General features: G+C 38.6%; 2 protein-coding genes across 4 annotated transcripts; both read left to right on the top strand.

Moving 5' to 3' along the window:
• The first annotated feature begins 3,561 nt into the window (after nucleotides 1-3,561).
• On the top strand, nucleotides 3,562-7,716 carry LOC121805589 (NAC domain-containing protein 41-like). Of its 3 annotated transcripts, XM_042205504.1 has the most exons (7): nucleotides 3,562-3,699; nucleotides 3,789-3,812; nucleotides 4,635-4,838; nucleotides 5,775-6,004; nucleotides 6,109-6,279; nucleotides 6,806-7,154; nucleotides 7,249-7,716. In XM_042205504.1, the coding sequence occupies exons 3-7, from the start codon at nucleotides 4,679-4,681 to the stop codon at nucleotides 7,458-7,460; spliced, it is 1,122 nt and encodes a 373-aa protein (XP_042061438.1). In that variant the 5' UTR covers nucleotides 3,562-3,699; nucleotides 3,789-3,812; nucleotides 4,635-4,678; the 3' UTR covers nucleotides 7,461-7,716. The 3 variants fall into 3 exon arrangements, with proteins under 3 accessions (XP_042061438.1, XP_042061437.1, XP_042061439.1); XM_042205503.1 differs by having other exon boundaries at nucleotides 3,567-3,812; XM_042205505.1 differs by lacking the exons at nucleotides 3,562-3,699; nucleotides 3,789-3,812 and having other exon boundaries at nucleotides 4,700-4,838; nucleotides 5,533-6,004.
• A 9,202-nt stretch (nucleotides 7,717-16,918) lies between these two features.
• On the top strand, nucleotides 16,919-19,484 carry LOC121801875. Its single transcript, XM_042201325.1, has 6 exons — nucleotides 16,919-17,345; nucleotides 18,158-18,284; nucleotides 18,615-18,745; nucleotides 18,863-18,922; nucleotides 19,010-19,078; nucleotides 19,161-19,484. The coding sequence occupies exons 1-6, from the start codon at nucleotides 17,133-17,135 to the stop codon at nucleotides 19,230-19,232; spliced, it is 672 nt and encodes a 223-aa protein (XP_042057259.1). The 5' UTR covers nucleotides 16,919-17,132; the 3' UTR covers nucleotides 19,233-19,484.
• Nucleotides 19,485-20,115: the final 631 nt, after the last annotated feature.

Raw genomic sequence — 20,115 nt, 5'->3', positions numbered from 1 at the left:
ACTAATTGGGGTTGGACAGGAATTATATACACCTTCCAACTTCCCCTACTCATCCGATGTGGGATGGGTTTGTACCCCAACAAACCTCCCCTCAAACCGAGACCACATCGGGAACGCAGTTGACACGAACATGGGTCGTTTCAGCCCTGGCCCCTGGGTCATCCTGGGCCCGACTCTAACCCGAGTCCTTCAGGGCCCGACCCTAACCGGGGCTCATCCAGGCACAACCCATAGCAACCTGGGCTTTGATACCACTTGTTAGGATCGTCGACTGCAACATTAGTTTGATATTGTCCGCTTTGGGTCAAGCCCGCACGGATTTATTTTTGGGTCACTCCCAAAAGGCCTCAAACTAATTAGGGTTAGACAGGAATTATATACACCTTCCAACTTCCCTCCCTTTCCCGATGTGGGATGGGTTTGTAACCCAACAAACCTCCCCTCAAACCGAGACCACATCGGGAACGCAGTCGACACGAACATGGGTCGTTCCAGCCCTGGCCCCTGGGTCATCCTGGGCCCGACTCTAACCCGAGTCCTTCAGGGCCCGACCCTAACCGGGGCTCATCCAGGCACAACCCATAGCCACCTGGGCTCTGATACCACTTGTTAGGATCGTCGACTGCAACATTAGTTTGATATTGTCCGCTTTGGGTCAAGCCCGCACGGATTTGTTTTTGGGTCACTCCCAAAAGGCCTCGGTTAGTAAGTAATTAGAAAGTTTACAGATACTTTGTGCAGTAAGTAATTAGAAAGTTTAAAATTTAACTTAATCTCTAATTTTGTAATTATTAGTTGCGAAATTTAATTCGGAAAAAATAGCAAAGCTTCATCGCTAGAAAATAAATGTTGTGTTGCGGCAAACTATTTTTTTTCCAAATCATCCGCCCTATTAGATTTCTTGGAGGCATAAACTGAAAATGCTAAATTAAATTAAGGGTATAAGTGTCATTTCCTTAATAAAAATGATATACTAAACACAATTATCAAACAAATCGGTGACTTTCTTGGTTTGATGAATTTCATGGCACCTTAAGATAGACTCCCATCATTATATAAACTTTAATGAACAGGTATACTATCGTTGCATTAAAATAACTAGAAACGAATATTAATTGACTGGCATGTGACATAAATGAATGTCATTAGTAGCTTTTATTCTAAGAGTGGTTCTTAGGAGTTTGCGACCATATACTATATTTTAGCAATATTCAAACGTAGCATGGAATATGCAGATAAAAAGAGCTATGTGCGTTTGATGTTTTTTTGTCTCGATATATACGTCATTACATAAAGTAAATCTTATGATGTCCAAATAAATACATTAGTGGACTGATGGCATATAGCGTTAAAATTCAACGGTTGGGCCCACACAAAACCAAATATGCCACTTCAGTTCACAAATGAGGTATGTCCACCAAAAATATTTGTATTCCTCTCTTTCGTTATTTCCTTAAATTCTAATCATAATCTTTTGACAGCATTTTTCCAGCTGATGTTCTCAACATATTTATTCCACTCAAGTATCCAAACTCTTCGAGATTGTTTAAAATTTTGTAATTATGTAGTTTTATGTTAAAGTACTTTGTTATGGTTGAGAATGTTACATCATTCAGTTTTGTGTTTTTTCTAATTTGGATTACGAACCTTTTTCGTCATGTACTAGCCTTTTAGGCATCAGTAACCCCGTCCCCATTTCCGGCCCCAAGTCCCCTCCACGTCATCATTCCTCTACAGTTGCGGCCAAGGTCCCAACTGTTGTAACCCTGCAGGCCGCAACTCGGGCCGCAACTAATAAATGACAATATTCACAACTCCAACCTATTTAACTCGAAAACGCAATTCGTTGAACAATTGAAACCGGAAAAATGCATTGTTCATTTGAAATTAACATTACATTACTAGACGAAGCAAATTTAAAATACAAGAAACCCGGGCCACGACTACTACTTCTTCATTTGGGCGCGAAGGTAGGCGATCATCTCACGGAGCAACTCGAGCTCCTCGTCCGACATCTTCGATGTATCCCTCGCTGTCAACTCCGTCAGCTGGCTCATCCGCCATGTAATATTCATCTCCGACAAAGTGTCGGACATCTTATCCAGAGACGGATTGGTCGGTGGTGGCACCATAGCGGAGTTGCTCGCAGTTGCCTTCCCCATTGCTTTCCTCTTGGCCGCCTTTGTTCCCATCGGCCGGCTCTGAATGCTAGGAGAGGAGCCGAAGACGTCGTCGTCCGTCACGTTGAGGTCGATCGCCGGACCTCCTTCGCTCGAAGAGTAGTTTCCGGAGGCGGAAACTTTGGTTCTCTTCGCCGCCCCAGTTGCCGCCGGCTCGGCACCGTTGGTGTACTTCGGGCTCTTCTCGACGAGCTTCCAAACGTCGATGTACTTGAAGGCCTTCTTCCCGTCAGCGAAGAACGCATCCTTCGCCATCTGGACGAGGTCCGCCTCGCTGTGCCCGCTCGGCCACATCCGGACTACGTTGACCCACTTTCCGTTCCATTTGCTCATATCCGCCTGGACCCGGCCCCAATGCTTGCGCAGCTTCACGTAGCTACGCTCGATCGACCCTTTAGGACGGCCAGCGTTATACTTCTCAGCAATCCGCTCCCAAAAAACCTTGTTGGTTTGCTGGTTGCCGATGATAGGATCCTCGGCGATGTCGATGTAGTTCCTCGCAAGCCACATTGTCTCTTGCGGACTGTACTTCTTCGGCCCATCCTCCTCGCCCACCTTCCCCTTGCCCCGCTCTTGAGCGGGCTCCATCTCACTGACCTCGAACTCTTCGGTGGTGACCGGCGATGTTCCGTCGACGTTGCTACCGACTCCCGGACTAGGCGTCGGTTGCGATGGTGGCGACACCGGTATGTACCAATTGTTTGAGTTAACGAACTCCTCCATCTCACGTTGATCGCTGTTGAACCAATCCATTTACACCGACACAAAGGGTATAATTGTTCGAGTTAATAGAGGATTGAAATGTAACGTAGGATTGAAATTGAATGCACGTAAGATTTATGCACAACAAAGGCTCGTATTTATAGACATCGAATTAAAAAAATGGATTTGCGGCCCGGCCCGTCACCGTGCAACGCTGGGCCGGGACTCGCGCCTTGCGGCCCGTCACCGTGCAACGCCGTCCCGGGCCGGGATGCGGGACGCTAGCCAGGCCGGGAACGCGGCCCCGGGAGCGGCCTGGGCCGTGACTCTCCTCCGTGCAACGCTCGGGACGGGCCGGGACTCGCGAGATGCGGCCCGGCCCCTTGCGTTACGCATGCTCTTAAGTCGAGAGTAGTTATGCGGAGTAATTTTTTGATTAAAGGTTAATTTCATAATGTTTTTAAAATTTGTATACTTTGTTTTAATTATAAAATATAGAGATAAATAAAATTTTTATTTTCTCTCTGTTTGAACTTAAATCATTATGTCATCATCATAACTTAAATGGGGATGGTGGTTGTGACGTCATCGTCCAAGGGGGAGATAGAGTCAGCGTCGACCGCCAAAATACCAAAATGCTTTTTGGATAAAAATGAGATGAATGAATCTTCCTCGAAAGAGGCTGTGGAGAAGAGCCACCGTGTGATCTGGGGCCCACTCGCGTTACTCCGCCACTGCTGCGCCGCCACGTCACTGGCGTCTCTTGCTAAGCAACCACAACCACACTGAGGTCTTGTAGTGTAATAATCCAACGGCGGTAAGCTAGCCCCCATACCCTCTATAAAAATACCACCAACTACGCTAATCATATTTCATTCTTAATTTGGGGGCTTTCACTTGCTTAAGTGACGAAGACGCAGATACCTCAAGGTACAATCTTGCACTTCTCAAACCTCCATCAATTTACCTTCTTTTGCACTGGATTTCTTGTGTATTGCAGTCTGATTATTTGCTTCTTGGTCTGATTGCTATTTTTATTCCTTGCCTGTTTGTGATTGCAGTTTTTATTTGGGTTTTGTGGGTTGCTTCTTTTTGTGTTTCGCTGAGTTTTTATCGTTCATGCTGTAATGTATGTTCCTGATTTTCACGAGTGCTAATTTCATGTGATCGTGTGCCCGATCATGTTTAAATTAAAACTGTTCCGCACCCGTTTTGGGTTTACATACATTTGGTTTGCTATAACTACTTTTCATCGATCCCCTGTTGTTGACTTTTGACTCAGGCAACTGTGTGATTGTAGGATTCAATGGCTCGAATCATTTAAGGCAACAAATCATTAGTTTAACTTTATGCTTTCTGCTTAAAACTAATTCTTGCTACACACATTTAATTGCATTTATTTGTGTATTAGATTTCTTGTTTTAATTTACCTTTTCGTTTATATTTTCCACATTTTTTGGTTAGATTTGGTTAATTTATGCAAAAGGGGATTACTTGTGCTCAAGGCTTTCTGCATTATAACTTGAATATTGCAACAGCATATAAAACACTACACTTCTGCAGTGTATCAGGATGCATCCCTATAGTTTGTTGTTCTACTTGAAAATGGGTTGTGGCTATTGGTTAATGGTTAATGTTTATTAGCATCATTTTAGATTCATTTCCTTTCCTTTCCTCTCCCCGCATATGCATTTTGTTAATCTAGATGAACTTTCTCGTGCTTCCATTCATCTTTCTCTCTAACTCAATCAGATAAAGCACCCTGTTTTTGCGGCTCTTCGTTCACTTGGGTTGAGATGTGTCCCCCGGCACAGCCCCCTCCATGCCAGATTGGATTTTACTGGAGCGATGAGCAAATTATTTTGTTACTTGCAAATAACTCACCAGGGTCCCGTATCCCAGATAACGTGCTAGATGATTCAAACCCTTTCCAGTCCCATCCCAGTAATTTACCTGGTTAGTCGTTTCATTCTTGCTGTCAATGACTTATAGAACCTGATATCTAGGTATAATTCTCTAGATAAAAGATTAATTTGAGTTCTTGATTTGGTGGAAAAAAAGAATCATGGTTAGTTTTCAGTTTGGGTTATAGATCTTTTTTAACAAATCACAAGTCTTGTAGAACAAGTTCACGGCTCAATCAACATTGGCAATCCGGTCAAGCATCTTCACACGGTGTCGATTATGTTATCATGAGTGTCATTCTTGTTTGATTACAATTTGCAATCGTAAATAATTGAATTGATATCTATCTAGTCATAGCTTTTAACTACTACTCCACGAAAAAATTTGCTCTTATTTCCTTTTCGGTCCGTCCACGAAATTTTCATCTCCTTCTATTTAGAGTAGTACTGTACACACAACTCACGATATACACCACACATGTAAAGTGCGTCTACTCAAGTCACAATGTCCACCACACAACCAACTATTTTATCTAAATTTGTGCTTGCCGTCCATAATGACACATTTTTCGTGGACGGAGGGAGTGTAATACAACAATCTAGCCCCCCGGAAAGAGTTGTTGGCATTTTCTGGTCGAACATGTCTTATTATGGTCTGTTTCCTTATAGTTTGTATTGATATTATGGTCATTTTACTTTTTTTGTTGATAGTTTACTTAATCCATTTAGTTGATGTGTTCATGCAGACAACTTATATTTAAAGATCCAGATATAATGGCATAGGCCTTCTTCCAGTACTCAAATATATGATACAGATGTCAATAGCCAATTTTAAAGTACTATGATATCTTGAGAATTGATATATATATATATATATATATAGTTGCGTTGAGGTAATTTGGGTTAACAAAATAGGTAGGATAATATAAAACCATGTGTAGCCGCAGAGCTTTGAAAGCTTGCTCCCAATCTTAAACATGTCCTCCAGATGGAATGTGGTTCTTGGTCCACTCGAATGTGAAAAAAGGGTTTACTAATGATGGGTTCTGGAAAGCCAAAGGAGAACCTTGTAAGGTTTACTCAAACAATGGGATAAATGGTTGGAGAACCACTCTTGAATACTTTGAAGGCTTAGCTCCCGATGAACAGTTAACTAATTGGCTTATGCAAGAGTACAAGATTTCACCTGATGAATTAAGTGACAAATGTAGTCCAAAGGTACGCAAAGGAACGATTTATCTATGATTTTGTTCTTTTGTTCTTTTGTTCACATTACAGCCAACCTACCAGTAAATTTGCCGGTTTGGTTGGAGTTTGTGCAGGCTTCCAGATCGCTATGCAGAGTCTTCCTCTGTGGTGACGACATTTCCAGGAGCAAGATGGTATCCCAAAACTGCAAAAACATCATTGAGTCAAAGAATCTCAATCCAGTGAAGTCGATCAAACCTGAAGCTAATGTAACATCTGACCAGGACACGGAGCATGAACCTCAGGTAGGTTCACATCTCTATGCAGTGGCTTGATTTCTAGCTTTTATGCTTCATATCCTGTTAATCCTTCTGTGCAGTCCTGAATCTTGAAAGCTACTAAATAGTACAGATCATTACTCTTCCATTACAAATTTGTTGGATCTTTTCTGTTAATTTCTTTAAGATCTTCTTTCTAGGCACAGTATCAGTTCACCTGTTCGTCTAAGATACGAAGTTATCCTTAGCTGGATTGATATATTATAGCATAGGATATGTTCATGAATTTATCCATAGCTTTTGTCACATGTAATTGCAAGCATGTATTAGCAATACAGTAATCATTACTCTATTGCCGTGCATGTACCAAAATGAGAAGAAAAATGAGTTGTTAAACTTTTATCATATAGAAACTTCTGGTGTCATATATGATGTTACCTTTCTTCTTGTGAAAGAAGCATTCCAATATAGTGTGACATGAAGATGGAGGCAGAGGTCTTGTTTTGACCTCCCTATTCCATTTTTTGCTTGAACGTGGTTAAATCATTTGTAGGCGAATAGAGAAAGTGATGTCAGAACACTTGCTATGGCATCTGATGTGAAACCAAGCTCTCCTCCAGAAGACTTTTCCGAAGGAGAATGCTTCTCTAGAGGCGACTTCTTGGAATTGAATGATTTACAAGATCCTGGATCACATTCTTCGAGCTCACAGAACTCGAGCTGTCCAAGCAAGTTATCAGAAGAATATTTTGGTTCTGATCATTTTGGTTCTGCTGATTTTCTGTGGGATCTCGAGGAAGAAGTGGAGAAGAGTTGCAGAGAAGAGCAATTTTCACGTTCATGTCACAGATTTAGCGCACAAATTGTGCAAAACGACGTGGTCTTGCAGCCTGCACTTCCCGGTAAGTCATTTGCACTCGAAATCTTTGGTTACGTTTTCCTATCACGTAAATACTGATGGCTTGATCATTTTTTGTGTCGAATTGTGTCTTATAGGTTCTTCTGTAGTGTACGATTCTGTAAGAGGTGATGTCGCTGAGACTCCAAGCACCAGTCCAGGCGCAGACGAAACTTCAAAAGATAAAAAAGTGCAGTCGAAAGCTGGAGGAGCTTCGACATCGAATGGTGCGGCAAGAGAAGAGAAGAAGAATGGCGGTTCAAGCAGAATCAACAAGATCAAGACCTATTTCTGTTTTGCAGCATTCTAAATCCCAACATTCTTAGGGAAAACAAGGTAGAAAACTGGAAGAAAATGAGGTTGTCATTCGATATGCTAAATTCAGTATATGAGGGAAAAAAAGCCTATGAGGACAGGGGAGTAGAAAACTGAAAACCTTGTTATGTAGTAATATCTGATTGGAGCTGTGATTTATAGTTTTTGTGATAGTGTAAAATATGTATAACCTAATTTGAATAATTGTTATGACTGTAGTAGCACATACATATGGTGTTTCTTGATTACAATCAAGGTCGTTCTAGAACTTATTAAATTTGGACGAAACAAACTTTGGGTTGAGACAAGTTAGGAAAAAGGATATCGATTATTGGGCCGTATTTATGTTTGTTACAAATGGTATTGGATATTCTTCACAGATGGCAAACATAAGTCAAAATGTTTGTTCTCAAATTCCATCTGTTTAGGAATTGGAAGACAAAAACATAAGTTTACATACTCTTAGTCTAGTAAATAATCTAGTCAATCAAATACTCTTTAATGATATAAAAAGTCACCACGAATTTATATGGGAGCATTTTAGTAGTATTATCTTGTTCAGCAAATGTAGGACCACCTTTGTGTAATCTAATGTTGTGCATTAAAGAACACACACCAAACTGAATTTCCACACTTATGATCATTGCACATGCTATGCTATGTCAACATTACTGTGTGTGTTTTTTTTTCTATGCATGCTATGACTGTTCACACAGCGCCGAAATCATTCTACGCATCACTATCACAATAACTTCCTTCATCTACAACTAACCATACTCAACCTTTTTTATTAGTGCACATTGGTTAAACCTATGCTCTCCTGCAATAGTTTGTACTACTAGTACACAACATCACTAAAATTATATTTTAACAATTAAATAGTCTGTTCGTAAAATGCGAAATATATATACGACCTTTAGTTTTAATGTACTACTATTACTCATGACTTACAATATCAGTTCTTATTGTGTGTTAATCTCATACAACTTTCCTCCCTGTGTGGCCCGCTCAATAGTCAAAGCAAAAATATAACCGAAGATAATGTTTATGTAAAATAAATAGCAGTAGTACTACTACTACTAGAATAGTTAAAGATAGTGGAACTAGAACTTAGAACTAGAACTAGAACTAGAACGAATGAAATGAAAGCATCCTCATCCATGCTTTTTTGGCAAGAGCAAAGAGCATGGAAGTGGGTCAGGCCCACTTTTATTCATTTTTTACTCTCTGCTCTTTCCGTACAACACTCACATTTGTGCTCTTCCGCAAAGACATGCTCAAGGGTCCCACCATTCCATTTTTTAATTTAAATGCTTCAATTACTAAAAACACTTCTACAATATAAAAATACATTAAAAACACTCAAACTACTATTACAAATTTAAAAAATATAAAAATTCCATACTTAAATCCTAAAAAATAAAAATTACATACTTAAAATCCTAAAAAATAAAAATTAAATAATTAAAATCCTACAAATTAAAAATTACATAATTAAAATACCCCCGTGGAAGACTAGTCCTCTGGCCCAATCTCCAATGTTTTTCGGAGACCCGTATCATTGCCAAATGTGAATCAAGTTGCTCGGGAGTCATCCGAATCCTTTCGGCCAAATTGAGTTGAGCCAAAAGGGTCCACAACGAGTTGGTGGGGGGTTGAGGTGGCACAAAGGGAGCGGGAGGGGGGCGGATGGAGACGCGGCGCAACGGCGGTTGGCCGTCGCCTTCTTCCTTCCTTGCGGCCGGCGTTGGGAACTGCTCGGGCCAGCGTCGGGGCTACCCAAGTTAGCTCCGGCAAGCTGGCTAGCCACCTCATCCTCGCCGGCGTCGGATAGGGATACGAACCTCGACCGTTTGCAGGAGGAGGATGATACACCTACCACACGCACCTCCTTCCATGCTTTGAGATACTTGAATGGTTTGTAATGTTGGGATTGGTAGGTCGCCAAGGCGGCACTGATGATGTCGAGCTCGCTCCTGCCACTCCCCGCTGATATTTTTGTGAGAGTGAAAGAATGAGAATTGATGAGGGAATTTAGATGAGAATTGTGTAGTGTGGTGAGAAATTTTTTGTGTGGAAATGAGGATATTTATAGATGAAAATGTGAATTTTGGGGGAAAAAATTGAAAATTAAATTAAAAGTGGGGAGAAAACGGATAAAATTTATTGGGAAGTGGGAAAATATATTTTTTTATTTAAATTTTTTTTTTAAATTAAATTCAATTTTTTAAAAAAAGAAAATTGAAAATGCCAACGGCACGGACGTACTCGATGCATCGAGTAGCGCCGTGCCAGCGGTAAGAGCGCAGCGGCGGACTACGCGTAGCCGTGCCAGCGGGAGGGACGCCGTCCGTCCCGGAGATCACCGATGCGGATGCTCTGAATAAGATTAAGAATGTGAAGGAGACATATCTAAATAGTACTACTAGTATCTTTCTAATTTTTAAAATAGTGGAGTAATTGAAGAATGATAATCTCGCCATTATTTCTGGTTGGATAAAACTTTGAACTAATTTTAGCATATTATGTCGGAAATGTGTTTTTCTTCGAAGGGAATGGAGACAATGGACCACCAAATAAATAGAGTTCCTTCAAATTATATGCTCCATTTAATGTCCTGAAATTAGTTTTTTATTGTTCCATTTATAATATTAAAAACTTAACAGATATTTACAAGATAAATGTTTTAAATTTATAATAACAAAAACTACCTTCCTTAATTTTTGTGTGCTCCGAGCCTACTGATACATTATTAATGAGATAAAAGAGTGATATTTTTTTCGGGCTCTGCCCTCTTTTTTTACCAAAAAAAAAGAGTGATATTTTTTGCAAAAGAAACGATATTTTCAAAATGTTGGAATAATATTACTACTAACTCCGTCCCTGAAAGTTTGTCCAATTTTTTCATTTTCATCCGTCCCTCAAAGTTTGTCTCATTTCACTTTTTATCATTTTTTATAGTTGACCTCATATTCCACTAACTCATTTCTACTCACATTTTATTATAAAACTAATATATAAAAGTATGACCCACAATCCACTAACTTTTTCAACTCAATTTTCATTACATTTCTTAAAACCCGTGCCGGATCAAAGTGGGCAGGGCTGTCAAATCGGGTACCCGCGGGTACCCGACCGGAAATATTCGGCTACCCGATCCCGAAAAAACCATAATTTGCTACCTGATACCCGATCCGAAAATGATTTCGAGTATCCATTCCCGAAAAATCGGGTACCCGATCCCGATTTAAAAAAAAATCTTTGTTTTTTTCATATTTTTTCCTAAGTTCCAACTTGTTAAATACTTACAAATTCCAAATTCTATAAGTTCCTAATCCTAATAACAACACAACATTCAAGCTCGTCGGTGCAGGCGAGGCGGGCACTACTTGGGCGGTGCGGGTCGAGAGGGAGAGCCAGAGAGGGCTTGGCGAATTGCGTCTGCGTGAGGGAGAGGGAGGAGCCGAGGAGAAGACGACAAGCTCGTCGGTGCAGGCGGCGGTGCTCGTCAGTGGGTCGTGGGTGAGAGGCAGCCCGTAGCCAAGAGGGAGACAGAGTGAGAGTCAGGAAGGGAGCTGGGAGCGGGAGGGAGTGTAAAATGTGTAATGTGTAGATCCCTAATTCCCTAAATTCAAATTGATTAACTTAGTCAAAGTCAATAAGTAAATAATAAATTGTAAATTAAATAAATCATTATTAAAATTATATATTTTTTCGGATTTTCAGGTATTACCCGATACACGAAAATTCCAATAACCCAATACCCGATCCCGATCCAAAACCCAATTTTTCTGGTATGAGGTATCCAATTACCCGATTTTTTCGGGTTTGGGTATCGGGTATCCAATACCCGATATCCATTTTGTCAGCCCTAAAAGTGGGACAATATTTGGGGGACGTGGTAGTATAATAGTAGTATTGACTTTTTATTTGTTTTTCATTCAATATTAATAGGAAAATGCTATGAGGCCATAATGTGGCTAGCCATAAAATGACATTTTAGTAAATATAAATACTATGAATAGAAATCATTTAATTACCTTATTTAATGCTTAAACAATGTTTACACTATTACCCTTTTACTTGATTGCGGTAGTAATCCGTTATTTATATTTCTTCATTGAAATATATAGTATTATAGCTTCAAAGTCAGTATATTTATTTGTATACTAGTGATACGTATATACTAATTAATTACTAGTATTGCATACGCATATATTAGTACTATTTAATATTTTGTGAAATGTTTAAACTCTCCATTATTTTAATAAATCTGTGATTAATTAAAATTCTTCATAAAATATAAGATCAACTAAAATTTGAATTAACCAATTAATAAATAACTTATAAATTATAATCATTGAAATAGTAATTAAATTAGTGATCAAAATTGAAACTGAACTATGATTAATTGAAACTAAATTACTATGATGCAATAATAAAAAAATAATATTTTTTTTATGGAATCAAACTATAATGTGGTTAATAATTAAAATTTAACAAAAAAAGAAAATGAAACCAATGCATTTACGAACTACGCAGTATAATAAATTAAAAATATAAAAAAAATTATTCAACTACATGGGTTATACTTATATTTGCATAAAAGATATTAGGAGTTGTATATTTTAAGTAAATGTCACAATAGTCTCAACATGTTTACTCTTTTTGAGGTGCATCGATTTTGTTGAATTAGCATTAATCACACAAATTTTTATTAATATTTTAAGTTTATGGCTGACCATATTATGGTCATTTAGCATCACTCATATTAATATTCACGGTTGATTTGATAGATTTTGGAGAAATTTATGAGGAACACATTGGCTAACAGTACAGAAAAGTTGAAACATTATGAAAAAAATATTTAAAATTGAGTTTAGTTATTATGAAAATATTCTTGAATTTATAATTAATAAAGCTAAATAAACTACTACTCGTATTCATTTTAATTATTGGGAATAGAAAATAGATATAATCCTCCATATTGTATTTACATAGTTGGCGGGAACACGTAGTCCGATATTGAATACGACAACAGTGATGGTTGATAAAGACAGGCATGGTTGGTACAAGTGGGACCCAGTGAAGGAATGCATTGGTTTCCTATTTCCCGCCTTGCTTTTTCGTTGAAATTACATATCTACCCTTTGCACTTCATACTTTCTCTCTTAGGGACAAAAGGTGATTCGCTCACCCCAGGCGCCACCATAACCCGGCCCGACATCGCTATGGAGGGGTTCAAACACGGTACCTCAGCGGCCCATTAGGTGGGAGGAACTTACACTGGTAACCAGCACACAAGGAGCCATCACAGTGGTGAAACTCCCACACTGCGGCTGCCAGCATTCGATCCTGTCTGCTTAGGGATAATCTACCACCCAGGAACCAACTGAGTTAAGCCCGTGCGGGCTACGTGAGAAAAAGGGGGCTACGTGAGAAAAAGGGGGACCTGATATTTATGCTAATGTTTTAATTTTTGCGATCACCATTCACCATCAATTTATTTGCTTTCCCTTTCCACCTTATTTGATACGTGAATTTGCCGCTAGATGACACAAAACAACTATGTTGCCTTAATTATTTATAATCGATCGTACGATTTTCTCATTAATAGTATATGTTATAATTATTGATATCATTTCAACTTCATACGATACATAATTTACTGATAATTATTTACTTTTAGCACTCACCGCTATTGACAATATTTGGTCAGACATGAGATTCGAGCAAGATTGTCCATCGCGGGGAGCGAGGCAGGTATAGGCTACGAATGATGCAGCGTGCATGGACTGAAAAAAGTGGTGTAGAACGTGTGGTGAAGCAAACTATATCCCACATCGGAGAATAGACAAGAGTTGCAAGCATATAAATGGGCTATCCCAACTCCATTAGTATGAGGCCTTTTGGGGAGTACCCCAAGAGCAAAACCGTGAGGGCTTTGCCCAAAGCGGACAATATCATACTAATGTGGAGTTCGGGTGTGCACCACCGATACCCAACAGTGGTATCAGAGCCACGGGGGGACTAGATCGGCACGCCAAGTCGCATAAGGAGGTGGGCAAGTGGAATCCTCCTTCGAGAGGGGATTCACTATGGTAAATTGGCTGAAACCTGCTGGTATTTCTTTTCTGTTGTAGTGCCATTTATAGGCTTGGGATATTTGTTGCTGGTAGTTGTGTTCTTTGAGGCTGAGGGGGATTGTCTTATTGGCTGTGATGAGTTTCACTTTAGCTTGTAGCACTTGCTGGTTTCTCAGAATGAAGTCCAAGGTGGAGTATGTTGAATAATTGGTGGACCTTCATTTGGGCTTGTCTATTTCCTTGGCCCATGTGATGATTGAATTAGGCTTGGCCCAATACTTACTCCTCATACTCCAGATGCCGCCATGTGTACTCTCACCCGGATCAAGGCTCTAAGCCGTTGGATGGCGATGTGTGCTTGTTATGTGAGAGGTTAGACCCTTCAGTTTCATTATTCACTTACACACACTCTCTCTCACTTCTCTTGCTCTCGCTCTCTCCTTCTGCTTTCTTCTCCGACGGCTTTCCGTTGGTTCTTTTGGTGATCTTGCACGGTTGAAAGTGCAAAGGATCTAGCTACAGTAACTGAGGAGGCAACCACTTCGGTTGCTGATGTGTTGGGCGAATTAGGGTTTCATGTGTGAGGTTTTTCTGCTGAGATCGTTCTCAGAGGTGATAGATCTGGTGTTGTGGAGCCTGTTGGTGCTGGAATCTGGAGTGTGAGGTTAATCACCCAAGGATTCAGTTGTGCTCCCTTAGATCTGTGTTCTTGAGAATAGGCTGGTGCTATTGGCGAGTGTCTGAGCCGAAGCATTGTGTTTCAGTGTGTTTGCTTTGTGTTCTGTTGTGTTTACTTGTGTAACCTTGTTAGATCCGTGAGGATCGGTTTCTTGTGTTACTGACTCGGTTGTTGAGTGTACAGGTGGAAGACACTGGAGCTTGAACTGGATTCTTATCTTGTGTAATAGTTAGACTCCTATTCTGTATTTCGATATTCAATTCCTTGTAATATCAGTCGCTTGGTTGGAGTTTGACTGAGCTCCCTTATAAAGAACAAAGAGGTCTTGGTAATTAGTGAATCCGATCTAAGTCTGATCCCTACAGTGGTATCAGAGCCCTGGTTCAGGGGCTGGGCCTGTGTGGCTCAGGGTTCGGTGGGTTGCGCTTGCAAGTTCTCCGATGTCTCTCCGTGAGCTCGACCAAGACTTGTGGTGACCTGGTGACCTGTAACATGGGGGCACCGACATGTGGTCTTGGTCTGGTGGTCTTGGTTTGAGGGGAGGATTGTGGTGAAGCAAACCATATCCCACATCGGAGAATAGACAAGAGTTGCAAGCATATAAATGGGCTATCCCAACTCCATTAGTATGAGGCCTTTTGGGGAGTACCCCAAGAGTAAAACCGTGAGGGCTTTGCCCAAAGCGGACAATATCATACTAATGTGGAGTTCGGGTGTGCACCACCGATACCCAACAGAACGCATGCTTGGTATCGGTCAATTTGTGAGTCGCCAAACATCATTCATATGAAAATTGTGAAATTAGGTTCCTTTTTCTTTTAATTTTAATTTTTTTCTTATTTAAGATTTTTGTAGTTTGATCTAATTTGGTCATATAAATTATAGATGTTCGAGTCATAGCTTGATGTAACATGTGAATAATAACTATAAGTGCGCTTAGAAATTCCTCAGGTTTAAACTTCAAATCAGAGAAATTTCTTTTCACTTAAATAAACATTTACTTCCTATTTCTCACCTTTTTCATCCTATATTCTTTCGTTCAAATATTATGCTTCTTTCCACATCAATTTTGCAAACAAAAGTGCTTTGTTTGTATGTTTGCTAAACTTAATATATAATGAGATAAATAGAGATTTAATCATGGTATTAACGATATTAAATGGATTTCGAGTTTATTGCAAAAAAAATCCATCCTAGAAGCACTTTTGAACTGAATGAATTGATTTGACGAAAATATATGTGAATAAAAATATGATCACACTCTTCTAGTGATATTAAGTGGATTTTCAAGTTTAAATGGATAGTGCGAAACGTGTAAATATAATGTTTAAAATGTACTCCGTACTAATAATTTAAGTACTGCCATATAAATATTGTGGCAAACTGTCACAAAATATATTTTCTAATCTCGAAAAATCGATATGTTATGATTCATCTTTTTCTCATTACTAGAATATCTCATCTGCCTCGACTATTGCATTGGCGTGACATGTCGTTTTTTAGACCAAAGTTTGGGTCAATAATTTCTGATATTTTTGCTTTTTTTTTTCATTCCTTGAATATTTTTGAATTATTGTTAGTTGGGGACATGTAACTGTCCAAAAGAGAAAGATATGGATCAATTCTTGTTAGGTGCGGTAAGTAATTCACACACAGTGAATTCATTCCCAAAAAATAATTTAATAGTAGATGAATTGTGAATTAATATATTGTCCTTTGTACACTTATGTCAATATCAAGGATAGTAAATAATTTTTAGGAGTGATAATAGAATAATGGTGACAGTACCGTCGCATAAACATACAAAAATAATTGCTGTTTTTCTCATTGTTAGTTGAGTAGGCATGTGCTGGATAACAATAATAATAATAATAATAATAATGATGATATATCTTAATCACATTTCATGTTATTTATAACTACTTAGCAATTTAAATCTGATATTGAACCAAACTGCAATGGTTTGTCAATCACTTATTCTCTTTTTTTTTATATGCAAAATTGACAAAAATTTCAATGCCGCATTACTATCAAACTTGAGATCATTAGCCTCGAACATTAATCACTCTATTATTAAGTAAATTCACATATATTTTTCTTATTTTACATGTTTTGATTTTTGAGTGGAAGAAGGGAGGCTTTTAGATTTTGTAACTTGTAAAATAATTATATTCCAACAAATAAACATAAGAACAACTATATTATACTACTCCATATTTATCTACCTGGTATAATCTGATCAATGGATATAAAATGGAATAATAGGATAATGTTCATATAGTTTACTATTTCCGTACAGGTAAAAGTTAGCTTTAGCAATTTCATATTAATACAAACTCTTCTTGTTGTAACTGTGCACATTCATACTTTAATTATAAATTAAGAATATACAACCAACATCGAACCTTCCAAGATTCAGTATTTGTGTTATCTCAAATATTAGTAGTATGTCATAAAATAAAAATAAAAGCATACAAACACAACAAATAAAAGCAAAGTTTATATGAAAGGGCAATTTGGTCAAGTAGCTACCCCACGAAGTCAAACAGTCAACTCGAGTGCATGATTGGCTAGCCAGTGTGGGTACGTGGTGAACTATGATTGGACCATTACAGACCATCGGGATTCACAGCTCCTCACAGAATAATTAAAGTTAAACAAAAAGCAGCAAGAAAACACAAACACAAACACACACTCTCTCTCCCATCTTTCTTCAATTCTACAGTCGCACTGTGTTTTCTCTCTCCAAAAAACACCCAAATTCTTGCTGAATTGCCAGCACTCTTCATCCAGAGGCAGTTACAAGCTACGCTAGCCAATGAATTGTCTTCCTCATTTCAATACCTAAAGCTCGGGAACTGATTTCCATTTTTTCTTCAATTTTTGCGTGGGAAATTGAAAAATGCTGGAAGCTGCAGCAGTGGTGAGCAATGTCGGATTCTCATCGCACTCATCGCATCTCCACAGCTGCGGCGACAGCTCCGAGGAGGAGCTATCTGTTTTGCCCCGCCACACCAAGGTTGTTGTCACCGGAAACAACCGCACAAAGTCGGTGCTGGTGGGGCTTCAGGGCGTCGTCAAAAAAGCTGTTGGCCTCGGTGGATGGCATTGGCTGGTATGATTTCAGTACAAAATTCGCCTTTTCTTCTTTCGTTTTTTCTGTCAGTTTTGTAATTTTCAATTTGCTTATTGGAGCAATGTGTTTTTTGTTTTAGTTGGAATCATTCTGCTTTGATTTTGGGACTAAAAAATTACATTTTTGCCAAGATTTTAATGCTTTTATTTCCTTTTTAAGCTTAAACTTGTGTAATTAAAGAATTTAACTTATACAGAAGTGACATTGAAATTTATCATCCGAGTATTGTTTGAGCTTTGGTGATAATGGATTCATTTATTTGCATGTGGGATTTTTGTGCTAGATCTGATATAATTACTGTTGTTTTCATAATGTGGGCGCTATTTGACTTCTATTTTTACCAATTGATTAAATTTTTTGTTTAGTTTCCCTTTTTGATGCTTCTTCCTTAAGATCACTTTCGCTATGTTTTGTTATTGCAAACTAGCTTATCATGGCAATTCTGACATTGATTTCATTTTTTTGGCATTTTAAATGAAATTAACGAATATTGCAAATTAACTTAAGATGTTCAGTGCTTCCCGTGACTGATTAGACACAGCATTGTTGGTTTTGCAAGTATTGATGAGTATTTCTGTATTATCTGAGCTGTAGATTTTTAAGAGTTCCCAACTCAATTACTCAACAGAAACTGTTCTTGGAGTAAAGTTAGGATTGTTGATCATTGTATAATTGAATGATCTATATCATGAAATTTGTAATTTTTTCAAAAAAAGATTGGAGATGCTTGAGAAAGATACATTGAAATTGGATGATTATTTAGTGGAATTAGTTTTTTGATGGATGTGCAGGTTCTCACTAATGGAATTGAGGTGAAGCTGCAAAGAAATGCTTTAAGTGTTCTTGAACCTCCTACTGGGAACGAAGAAGATGACTACCCTGAAAGTGAACACGAGCATTGGAATAGCTCGGATATTGGTAAGCCTTGTAGGTAGGTTTTTGAATTTTTTTTTTATTTTGGCTCCTGTGACTATATGAGGTCCTCTTTCTGCAAAATCAAATGAAAAACTTTGAAGCTGAAAACTGATCTTGTTCTATGATAAAAATATTTCCTGTTCAAGCAATAATATTGCTTTATGTTTGAAGATGTGCAAAAGTGATTGTGAAAGTCACGCCTGCTGTCAATTTACATAGGATTCCTTACATTTTGTTTACCACTTTTTCTAATAATACTGTCCCCCATTTTTGTATAACCTTGTATTCATCCATTAAAGTGATCTAATTATATGCTGTATTGCAATTTTGTAGCATTTGACGATGCTCATAAGTCCCATAGGTCGAGGCATTGCATTCACCGTTCATCTAACAAGACTCTCCGTCGCTCTCTCTCCTCTGAATCACAGCTGAAGGATTCTATTTCTACAGCAAAAGGGTCCTCGGTGAGAAAGGCTTTCCCTTTTCCATTATTCTAGAATAAAAGGCTGAAGCAACTTTTGATGCCTTTATCTCATCCTCGCAAATCATCTACTACAATTGATCATTGCTAAATACCTCAGGTCGACCTCAGCAAACTTGAGATGGCCGCGCTCTGGAGATATGCGCTGCATTTTAACCTTGTGAGTGGCTTCCACGGCTAAGAAAGATACTCTTTGCTTTACAATTCAGTTATATACAGAGCATTAACCTAATCTGTCCGGTTTCAGGTGGATACAAATCCTAACCCTTCCAAGGATCAACTAATTGATGTTGTCCAGAGGCATTTTGTTTCACAGGTTTGTTATTACTTGCACAAGGTCTTGTTGAAGACGAAACAAATGTTGCGATTACTGATGAAAATATGTGTGTTGGGTGTAGCAACTGGACGAGCTTCAAGTGATTGCAGGATTTGTGCAGGCGGCAAAGAGACTGAAGAAAGTTTGCAAGTGATCATGTTTCGGAGAGCTGACCACAACCCTAACAACGTTGCGATTTGTTGGAATGTACATGTGTTAGTAATGGTGTCTAGTAGTAGTGTAAGTGTAGATAAAGCTCTATTTAGATATGACTGACTGAGAGAAGGCCATATCCCAAACATTTGTGCTAACCTGCAGCAAGCAAGCAAAAAACTGGGGACTTTTTCTTCAAATTGTATAGCCCCCTCCTTCTACAATCAAATTACCTTAACCTTTTTCATGGATCTGTTCTTGCTTCTCAAAAATCTCTCAAGAGTAATTATAGTACATTCTATCAAATCTTATGAGAGAGAGCATCCTATGTTGGTTGGTTGGTTGGTTGGAGATGGAGCATCCTATGTTGCATTGATATGTTCAATGGTAATCCACCTGTCACTTTACCAGATGGTCTTAATTAGGCTCTCATATTTGGGTACATGTAAGCACATAGGAGTACTACAAAATTCCATATATTAATGACACTAATTTTGTGTGCAAGTGGATACTTGAGCATTCCCACTCGTATTCATCAATTCATGGCGTGATTAGCTCAAATATTAGTAATGATAAGGAGTATTATGACATACTAGTAATATTCTTTTTCTTTTTTTTAATAAAAGTGACAAAGGCCGGTAACAAAATGAAATTAACAAGAATATGAAATACATAATCTATCATGAAGCAATCTACCATTGAGACTTAAAGATTGTATCTCAAGAACATGAACTCCTATATATTGGAGTTAGGAGACAAAATTCCATGTGCCATGCCACTTATTTGGTGGCATGATAAAATTAATCAAAGATGAAAATAAACAACATGCAGTGGGGAGAGAAGGACAGATTACTTGGATTTTAGTTTAAAAGGTCAAAGAACAT

The sequence above is a fragment of the Salvia splendens genome, chromosome 5 (genome assembly GCF_004379255.2).
Source record: "Salvia splendens isolate huo1 chromosome 5, SspV2, whole genome shotgun sequence".
Lineage (NCBI taxonomy): Eukaryota > Viridiplantae > Streptophyta > Magnoliopsida > Lamiales > Lamiaceae > Salvia > Salvia splendens.
This window is presented reverse-complemented; position numbering and strand designations above follow the sequence as displayed.

What these genes read in the sequence shown, in the direction of transcription:
- LOC121805589 (XM_042205504.1), top strand. Translation starts at nt 4,679, where the DNA reads ATGTGTCCCCCGGCACAGCCCCCTCCATGCCAGATTGGATTTTACTGG. An exon ending in CCATCCCAGTAATTTACCTG is followed by an intron (nt 4,839 to 5,774) that starts GTTAGTCGTTTC and finishes CATGTCCTCCAG; the next exon opens with ATGGAATGTGGTTCTTGGTC. An exon ending in GTGACAAATGTAGTCCAAAG is followed by an intron (nt 6,005 to 6,108) that starts GTACGCAAAGGA and finishes GAGTTTGTGCAG; the next exon opens with GCTTCCAGATCGCTATGCAG.
- LOC121801875 (XM_042201325.1), top strand. Translation starts at nt 17,133, where the DNA reads ATGCTGGAAGCTGCAGCAGTGGTGAGCAATGTCGGATTCTCATCGCAC. An exon ending in CTACAGCAAAAGGGTCCTCG is followed by an intron (nt 18,746 to 18,862) that starts GTGAGAAAGGCT and finishes TAAATACCTCAG; the next exon opens with GTCGACCTCAGCAAACTTGA. An exon ending in ATGCGCTGCATTTTAACCTT is followed by an intron (nt 18,923 to 19,009) that starts GTGAGTGGCTTC and finishes GTCCGGTTTCAG; the next exon opens with GTGGATACAAATCCTAACCC.